At 40.7% G+C, this 10,647-nt stretch overlaps 1 protein-coding gene across 1 annotated transcript; it reads right to left on the minus strand.

Annotated features, from left to right (window-relative positions):
- Window positions 1-1,420: 1,420 nt before the first annotated feature.
- LOC139837848 (uncharacterized) lies at window positions 1,421-2,501 on the minus strand. Its single transcript, XM_071827147.1, has 3 exons — window positions 2,040-2,501; window positions 1,684-1,948; window positions 1,421-1,578 (listed from the first exon to the last, which is right to left on the minus strand). The coding sequence occupies exons 1-3, from the start codon at window positions 2,142-2,144 to the stop codon at window positions 1,421-1,423; spliced, it is 528 nt and encodes a 175-aa protein (XP_071683248.1). The 5' UTR covers window positions 2,145-2,501.
- Between the last annotated feature and the right edge of the window lie 8,146 nt (window positions 2,502-10,647).

Consider the following 10,647-nt stretch of genomic DNA (forward strand, 5'->3'; position numbering starts at 1 on the left):
AGTGAATTATCAGTTGCATGTAATTTATGACCATAATTTTTGTTCAATTCCTGCTTATTGACGTCATGAATCCATATTGTTTTATGAATCAGTACATCTTCAGGGAACAAATGATTGATCCCTGATCCATGAAATTTATAATCACCATTTTCTCTTAAATTGGTGCTTACTTATAATACTGAAATAATGATTGGACTACCCATGAACCAGTTGTGACAACAGTTTAAATTGGTGGTTATTTATATTAGTGAAGTAATTATGTATCGTTGGATCTGGATCATAAATGTTGATTCTACATGATTAATTCTTAATAATGTTCATACAAAAATATTTAATGCTTCAATTGTATTTCAGTTAATTTCCTTCTCTCACTTCTTCTTTACTTTCAAAATCGCAGAAGACTCGAGGACGTTGACAGCGACAAGGAGGACCGGGACCGGAAGAGCCGCTTCGTTCTCGAAGAAGCCGAAGATCGGCCAGATCCCTTTCCGTCGTAACGGAAAGCCACATTGCCCATTCTGCGGCAGGGTTTTCCCGAACGATCTCGTGTGTCTGATCCAACACGCGACGGGAGTTGGAAAAGGTAGCAAGCAGAAGCACAATCCTGCTAGCAAGGCGAAGCACGCTGCCTTTGGCAAGTTCCTCAGGGACTACGTCAGAACTGGCCTCATCCCGCTCGTCGGTCCAGCTGTTGGCCCTCATGTTCTCCACTAAATTTAGTTTCTGTTTAGTTGTTCCCCTGTAGGTTCATGGTTAAACTATGTCATGTTTCAAAGACTATGTTCTACTTTTGTTATTTGGAACCTGGGCAATCATACCCAGTTGTTTAACTACCAGCCTAGTGGGCTTGTTCTGTTTTTCCCAAGGCCCAGGGAAGTACATATTAATTTGCAAAAAATGAACAATTAAAATCAGTGAAAATTGAACCGGCAAAGAGAAAATGCGAGGACCAAATAGTCAATCGTAAAGTGTACCCCCTACATAATCCCACTATACAATCCCTTCACACAAGAGCGGCCAGGGTAGCGATATGACATAAACACACAATGGGCACACAAAAATTGTAGACTAAAACAATTATATCATATGATAAAGATTATATCATAGGATATCAACTGAAACTTCAATACCACCACGGCCGCCCTGGTTGAAAAGAATGAGAACAACATTCCCAGATTCAAAGTTATACTCCTTAGTAAACTCCGACCAGCAGAATCGAACTTCATCCTTCCATCGCAGTAGTAGTGTAGTATGCACCCCGAGGGTGGTAGCCATAGTCATCAACAAAAAAACATGCCTCCCGCTTTCGTAGATATTCAAGGACCTAACAACTTCCTTCGGTATACGCTGAATAATAAAAATTAAATTATATATGGGAAGGATATAAAGGATAACTAAGATTACATAAAGAAAAGGAGAATTATACCAGTCCATTGCCCTTCAAATCAGTATTCGTCAAGGTGTGCACAAAAACAACACCAAGACCAAGACCACGCTCACGGAGAAGTTGTTCCTTCTTCAATGTTTGAGCAGTAGTAAGCATAACACCTTTAGTGTGGACAACTGCAGTTGGAATTTCTGCATACAAATTTAAAATTAATAAAAGAATAAAAAAAGAGGAGATATAACATCAGTTATATTAAAAAAATGGGCAACACATGGTAAAAGGTAAAACAGAATTACCATCGACACGATGCTTTTCAGTGCCATCAGGACCTACTGCAAAAATCCCAAACAGTTCAGGAGCACTATCAAACCCAAACATGATACAGTCACCAACTTTCAGGTCGTAGTCATGAAGAAATTTTTGGTATCCAGTACCAAAAACACGTGTCTTCGAACTGCCTTTCTTAACATGAAATTTGTACTTCACTTCATCCGATGTAACGACAAAAAAGATATTACCAACAAGGTTGTTGAACTGCCTCCTCACAAAACAAGGCACAGTCTGAAAAAACAGTAGAACAAAAATGCAGAAAATAAGGATATAGTCTAGAATCTGTCAACAAAAAAGATACATTCTAAAAAAGGATATATACCATAAAGTCATCAAATCTGCTTCCAAGATAACAGCGAAATGAACTGAGAGTCTCCCGCCTCTGCTGACAATGATTGCCCATCGAACCACAAACAACACAGTTCATCCTGTGTATATTTAGCAATTTTACCAAAGCTAGTACAAAATACAGGTAGGTAGGGCATATTCATAGAAATCTATCCATAGATCTGAAACCATACACACATATATCCATAGATCTGAACAAACAAGATTATTCAGAGGACAAAAAGGATTTTCAACAAACAGAGAAAAAGGAGGTGAGGTGAAGTAGTGACATGTAAAAACATATTTTCCTACCTCTCAAAACAAACGAAAATCTTCAGAGAGAAAAGAGATTTTCAGCACAAAAGAGAGAGAAAGAAGATGAAGGAGACTTGCTTCACCGCATGAACAAGTGAGGGCAGAAGGCAAAACCAACCAGGGGCATTATAAATACAATAAGTAGTAGTAACTGCCTACAACCGCTATTTAATGAGGCTGTGGGGTAGATGGTGGTTGCTATCCTGTAAGTTCAAAAGTCAAACACAAAGTATGTCATGCAAAAATGGAGCCCACTGCTATTATGTAAACTCTGTCAATAAGTTCACAATGGCAAAACATCAGCACATTGAAAAATACATTGAATCATAACGTTGCACTTCAAAATTATTTAAAACCATATGATTTACAACTTCAAATGTACAACAAAATGTTGACTACATGCCTTTGTTCGGACTATAGGTTAGGTCAGAACAATTATGGCATGTTAGTCATTTTTTGAACATACATAAAAAACAAATGCTCATTTGTGGACGAAGTGCACAATTATACCAAAGTAGGCATCACTTCAACACATCAAACTACACCAAACCTCATGAAAAATTTAAATTTAGCATTTACTATGAGTTTTACTCGTTTTCTGTCATTTTTTAATAAAAAAATCAACAAACACCTAAAATTGTCAGAAAAATCTGAAACTCCTTAGGCACACATACCTACCCTTCATGACCACTCACAAAAATTTGCAGCTCAATCTGAGTATTTGAAGTGCAGCTTGCTTGAAAAAGAGCCCTTCACCGACATGATCGATGTGGGTCCACACATGGATCGACCCAACCAACATGAGGTTCCACAAGTGTTTTCAGACAAAATCTCACATGTATATGTGGGATGTGTTCTCACATATACCTCACATGCAAAAGGTTTTACAACTTCCGGGTCGACGATTCGACCGTTATGCCGAAAATGCCCTCACTTGTGTAAATTCACATCAAACTACACCAAACCTCATGAAAAATTTAAATTTGAATTTTGCACATGAATGTCACAACATTTACTCAGTCCCACTAGTTACTGATGATTTTACATTGAATTTAGCATTTATTATGAGTTTTACTCGTTTTGTCATTTTTTAATTAAAATATACATGTACAGTTCCATTTTCGTAGTAATATTTTTCTTTCGCGGCAAAAACTTGTTCCCTCCAAATTGTAGTACGCCGGCTGCCAAAACGCCCAAATTTTTTGTTCCCTCCACTCCTCCCGCGCACCCCACCTATCAAATATTTCGCCCTCCCTTATATACGTCATGCCTCTACCCCATGATTTACGAGCATCTTAACTACCCACCCCCCCGACGGCCCGACCTCATCCTCTCGTGCTCACCCCGATCCGGTGTCTTCGCCGGACGTTCATCCATCTCGCATCTATCTCCCCGGCCGGTGGTCGCCATGGCCGGCAGTCGTCGAAACGTCTGGGAAGGAAAATCGCACACACACGCCGAAGAAGGCGCCCGCTCAAGAAACGCCAAGGTAAATCTGTCGGTGATCGGCTTGTTGTCGTGTTTTTCGGATGGTTAGATCGAGAGATCGGTTTTACATGTCTACCACGCCCGTTTGACCTATATCTAGATCTTGCATATTTGATAGATCCAATCCCGACATCATACGTATAGGGTTTATCGTTTTTATTGCAGAGACAATCATGCCGTGCTATACAATCTTTGCCATCCCGCTGCTGTACAATCTTTTGCATAGACAATTGTTTGCCGAAACACTTAACTGAACTAATTCCAGCCGTTGCCGAAAACAGCCTGACGAGCTACAGTTAACAACGACATTGCTTCAGACTTTTATTCCTCAGTTTCAGAGGGAAGCAGAGTTTGATCTAGAACAATTGTTTGCTGTTTTCTATGGAACTAGTTAGTTTGCACCTGCAATGCACGTCTTAACAATGTAATGAAGTTTTTTTAATCATGTACTTTGTTTCATCAGTCTATTTATTTCCACAATTTTTGTTTATCTATGTCTTTCAAAAGTCAAAAATCAAATTTGAGCACATATCTGAACTTCTGTCAGCACAAATCTGAACTTCTATCAGCACATATCTGAACTTCTATCAGCACATATCTTATGTTTTCAATCAGCACGTAGACTCTTATGTTTTCAATCATTTGCTGCTGTACAATATTTTGCAAAGACAATTATTTGCTGTTTTCTATGGAATTGGCCCCCTCTTATGTTTTGTTCACGCTCCGCTCTTCCGATTATTTCAGCGGAGACACAAAACCCCGTCAAGCCGGCATATGAGCTTGCCAAGGAGAAACAAATGCAAGAAAATGTAGTACGCATGGAAAAAAATTTCGCTGAAAGATATGGACCTGCCCACAAATTTCAGAAAGATTTCTCTGGTTTTGCACGTACATTAGTGTATGGTGGGGTACAAATAGGAACTAGTAACAATCTAAAGGACACAGACTGCGAAGAGATGGAGGTCGAAGAGGACCCTTCGTATGAACCGAATCCAGAAGAGATAGCTAGTGCTGATGATGATCTTCATTCAGATGAGGATCAGCGCACGGTCGGCAAAACTTCAGCCTGTGTCTGTGGAACTATGTCTGAAGTATGATAGGAAATACGTACATGCTAAATGTTTCCTACTAATGTAGCCTCTAATTTGCTTGTAGATAGTTGCTTCTTCGCAATAGTTGCACGAAGAAGCGATCCATACCTGAAGTTGCACCATCCAACATTGCAACAAGATCAATGGCAACAACCGAACCTCGAGGCTGGGTCATCCGATGAGCCGACGGCCATCGCTGGTCCGAACACCGAAGGAGCACCCTCACCTAACCAGATCATGACATCCGGAGGCAGCACCTCATCTCACGAGGACAATCAAATTGTAAACTTTGAGCGGCAAGGTATGAAAATTTGTAAAAACTAAACACCGTACCGCATATTTTCATATAAAAGAGAATCATTTCATATATCTTCTTTCGCAGACACCGACAACATCTCGGCGGTAGTAAGAGAAAGAGAGGTGGACGCAGACGTACCATGGGCCATGGACTACATGAGTACACAAGAAGACATGGTGGCAATAAGATGCCAATTGAATTCACCGCCGGTGTCAGGAGACCCAAGGATTATGTCCAACAAGCAAAGCTGAGCAATGAGGTTGGTATTCACATCCGTGAAAAAATGCCGCTTGCAACACACTGGACACAGTACAAGAAAGATGACACTCTCAAACATGTCATTCCTCATGTTATAAGTACAGTAGCGGTGAGTCCTGTACAATCTTGGTTTAACCTAATTAGTATGCTACATGATCAACTATCTAAGATTCTACTGATTAATGCATCACTATTTTGAAGGGAAAGTTTAATATGGACAAAAATGATGAGGTGGCTCAAGATGTGTGCACTGATATGCTGCAAGTTAGTATTCGGCAGTTCCGATATAGGCTTAAAAAGGAGTATTGGCCGAAAATTAAAAATCTCACACTGGAGCAAGCATATCTCAAGAAGCCAGGTCATGTAGAAGAGAAAAGCTGGAAAGAACTGGTGAAAAGATGGTTTGATGAGAAGTACCAGGTACATAAACGTTATTCCTTTCAATAACAGCTATCGAATTCTTACATTTCTCCGATCCGGATAAATAAAATGCATGTACTGAACATAGGGACTGTGTAATAAATGGAAAGAACAGAGAAGCTGTGAAACAGTTCCATACCACTGGATCTCGAAGCTATGTTGCTCACTGGGAACATCTAGTAAGTGTTGTGAATTTCCCAATACAGTTCATACTTCTGTCGTACACAGTGTACAATGGTAATGTGCATTCTACATTTTTTCAAGCAGAAGGCTACAAAGCAGGAAGAAGAAACCTCTCCAATTGAATTTTTTAGAATCACACACACTAACAAGGATAACATTATGAGTGCTGAAGCAAAAAGTGCATATGTAAGAAATATTTCTTATTAGCACAATATAATATAATCTAGTTTTGTATGTTGTCCATGCAATGATTGTAATCTTTATGCAGGATCAAATGGTGGCAAAAAAAGCGGCGCCACGCAATGAAGATGAACCTGATTTGACTGATTTGCAAATTGTTCAGCTAGTTCTGAGCGAGAAAAGCCCATCCACCACCTGCAACAGCACATTCCTACCAAGATTGGGCGTCGCAACAAGTTCCAGGAAGTCTTCTGTCTCAGCTACACGCATCCGAGAGCTACAACAAAGACTGGCAGATCAAGAGCAGAACTCCATACAAAGCTGAAACGTACTACGTTGAGATGCGAGGCAAGACTACAAGGACAAGATGAAAAATTTGAAGAGATCATGAAGTAGCAGTAGGAAGAACTTGAAGCTGTGAAGATAGCCAAAGAAGAAAAGACTCTGTCTTATGAAAAGAGGTCGCGTAAATGGATGCCGTGCTTAATTTGCTCTTGAGTACATCCCAGCCACCATCCATGTCTCAATCCCAGGGCAACTAATCTATTGCACCACCGTCCTACAACATTATTAATCATAGGTCTTTTAATTTCTTTGTGTTCCAATTGTAATTTTCTTATGAATCTTTCGGTCTGTGAGAGACATATATACTTCTTGTGCCACCATTTAAGTATGATATTTATTGTCTACTTTTTGATATTTCGCCAGTTTTTTTGTTTCCCAAATTTCGCAAATAATTCAAATGCTCTCAAATTTTGTCAAATTCAAAAGGTGACGGAAAATGTCACAACGTCACTATTAAATGAAACCACGTGGCACCAATTTCTGGTCCCACTTGTCAGAATTTGTGGGTCCCACCAGTCAGCATTATTGGGACCCATATGTCGGCAACAACCTGGTCCCACTTGTCTGAATTTTGTGGATCCCACCGGTCAGAATATTGTGGGTCCAGCTTGTCATAATATTTTGTGGGTCCCACCAGATATCCATGTCAGCGCCGTCGGACCCATGTTGTCAGAAGCCAAATGGACCCACATGTAAGGCCACGTATGCTTTTTTTTGGACCAATCAGAAGCTTCCCAAGATTTAGATATTGACGAAAGTTGCAATTTTTCGTGACAAACCTGTCTGTCAACAATGAACCTTTGATGTTGACGAATTTGCAGGTCGTCACCATCAAACATTTGACGTTGACGAAAAAATGTATACCGTCACCGCCGATATTTTATGACGGAGCTTCCTTGACGAACCCCATGACGATCAAATTTTGTCACCGCGAAGTAATCCTTGACGAAAATTGGCCTTAACATGACGAAAGTGATTTGTCAAAAAAAATGTTTTCCTTTGTAGTGATTAATAAGAATAACTATGCTTATGTTGGGAGTAGTACTAATTTTATGCATGAGACTCATGATAAGAATGCTTTATTTGATAGTTATATTGTTGAGTTTGCTCATGATGCTACTGGACATTATTATGAGAGAGGAAAATATGGTTGTAGAAATTTTCATGTTACTAAAACACCTCTCTATATGCTTAAAATCTTGAAGCTGCACTTGTTTTATCCTTATATGCTTGTTGCATTATACTTCATGAATTTTTTTATTTACAAGATTCCTTTTCATAGGAAGCATGTTAGGCTTAAATTTGTTTTGAATTTGCCTCTTGATGCTCTCTTTTTGCTTCAAATACTATTTCTTATGAGTGCATCATTAAATTGCTGAGCCCATCTTAATGGCTATAAAGAAAGAACTTCTTGGGAGATAACCCATGTGTTTATTTTGCTACAGTAATTTTGTTTTATATTTGAGTCTTGGAAGTTGTTACTACTGTAGCAACCTCTCCTTATCTTAGTTTTGTTGCATTGTTGTGCCAAGTAAAGTCTTTGATAGCAAGGTTCATACTAGATTTGGATTACTGCGTAGAAACAGATTTCTTTGCTGTCACGAATCTAGGCCTAATTCTCTGTAGGTAACTCCGAAATTTATGCCAATTTACGTGAGTGATCCTCAGATATGTACGCAACTTTCATTCAATTTGAGCATTTTCATTTGAGCAATTCTGGTGCCTCAATAAAATTCGTCTTTACGAACTGTTCTGTTTTGACAGATTCTGCCTTTTATTTCGCATTGCCTGTTTTGCCATGCTTGATGGATTTTTCGATTCCATTGACTTTCAGTAGCTTTGTGCAATGTCCATAAGTGTAAAGAATGATTGTGTCACCTCTGAACATGTAAATTTTGATTGTGCACTAACCCTCTAATGAGTTGTTTTGAGTTTGGTGTGGAGGAAGTTTTCAAGGATCAAGAGAGGAGAATGATACAATATGATCAAGGAGAGTGAAAGCTCTAAGCTTGGGGATGCCTGAAGAAGATATGCCCTAGAGGCAATAATAAAGTATTTATTATTTATATCTTTATGTTTATGATAAATGTTTATATATCATGCTATAATTGTATTAACCGAAACATTAGTACATGTGTGATATGTAGACAACAAGAAGTCCCTAGTATGCCTCTTAAACTAGCTTGTTGATTAATGGATGATTAGTTTCATAATCACGAACATTGGATGTTATTAATAACAAGGTTATATCATTATATGAATGATGTAATGGACACACCCAATTAAGCGTAGCATAAGATCTCGTCATTAAGTTATTTGCTATAAGCTTTCGATACATAGTTACCTAATCCTTATGACCATGAGATCATGTAAATCACTTATACCGGAAAGGTACTATGATTACACCAAACGCCACTGCGTAAATGGGTGGTTATAAAGGTGGGATTAAGTATCCGGGAAGTATGAGTTGAGGCATATGGATCAACAGTGGGATTTGTCCATCCCGATGACGGATAGATATACTCTGGGCCCTCTCGGTGGAATGTCGTCTAATGTCTTGCAAGCATATGAATAAGTTCATAAGAGACCACATACCACGGTACGAGTAAAGAGTACTTGTCAGGAGACGAGGTTGAACAAGGTATAGAGTGATACCGAAGATCAAACCTCGGACAAGTAAAATATCGCGTGACAAAGGGAATTGGTATTGTATGTGAATGGTTCATTCGATCACTAAAGTCATCGTTGAATATGTGGGAGCCATTATGGATCTCCAGATCCCGCTATTGGTTATTGGTCGGAGTGAGTACTCAACCATATCCGCATAGTTCACGAACCGTAGGGTGACACACTTAAAGTTGGATGTTGAAATGGTAGAACTTGAATATGGAATGGAGTTCGAATATTTGTTCGGAGTCCCGGATGAGATCCCGGACATCACGAGGAGTTCCGGAATGGTCCGGAGAATAAGATTCATATATAGGATGTCATTTTATGTGAATTAAAATGATGCGGAAGGTTCTATGGAAGGTTCTAGAAGGTTCTAGAAAAGTCCGGAAGAAACCACCAAGGAAGGTGGAGTCCTTTCGGGACTCCACCTCCATGGCCGGCCAACCCTAGTGGGGGAGGAGTCCCAAGTGGACTCCCCCAAGGGGGGCCGGCCACCCCCTCCATGGAAGGTGGAACTCCCACCTCTAGTGGGAGTCCTAGCTTGGGTAGGTTTCCCTATCTTATGGAAGGTTTTGGGTTCGGGTCTTATTCGGAGACTTGTAGTCCAACCCTTGGGGCTTCCACCTATATAATGAGGGACAAGGGGAGGGGGCCGGCCACCTCAAGACCACCACCTGGCCGCACCCCCCTTAGTGGCCGGCCATCCCCTCCCAAACCCTAGCCGCCCCCTCTCCTCCATAGCTCCCGCGTGCTTTAGCGAAGCTCCGCCGGAGTTCTCCACCACCACCGACACCATGCCGTCGTGCTGTCGGATTCAAGAGGAGCTACTACTTCCGCTGCCCGCTGGAACGGGAGGTGGACGTCGTCTTCATCAACAACCGAACGTGTGACCGAGTACGGAGGTGCTGCCCGTTCGTGGCGCCGGAGGGATCGTGATCAAGATCTTCTACGCGCTTTTGCAAGCGGCAAGTGAACGTCTACCGCAGCAACAAGAGCCTCCTCTTGTAGGCTTTGGAATCTCTTCAAGGGTGAGACTCGATAAACCCCTCGTTGCTACCGTCTTCTAGATTGCATCTTGGCTTGGATTGCGTGTTCGCGGTAGGAAATTTTTTGTTTTCTATGCAACGTTATCCCACAGTGGTATCAGAGCCGTGTCTATGCATAGATGGTTGCACGAGTAGAACACAATGGTTTGTGGGCGTTGATGCTTATGTTGTCTTTAGTTTGAGTACTTTGCATCTTTGTGGCATAGTGGGATGAAGCGGCTCGGGCTAACTTTACATGACCGCGTTCATGAGATTTGCTCCACGCTCGACATGCAACTTGTATTGCATAAGTGGCTTTGCGGGTGTCTG

The sequence above is a fragment of the Lolium perenne genome, chromosome 3 (assembly GCF_019359855.2).
Source record: "Lolium perenne isolate Kyuss_39 chromosome 3, Kyuss_2.0, whole genome shotgun sequence".
NCBI lineage: Eukaryota > Viridiplantae > Streptophyta > Magnoliopsida > Poales > Poaceae > Lolium > Lolium perenne.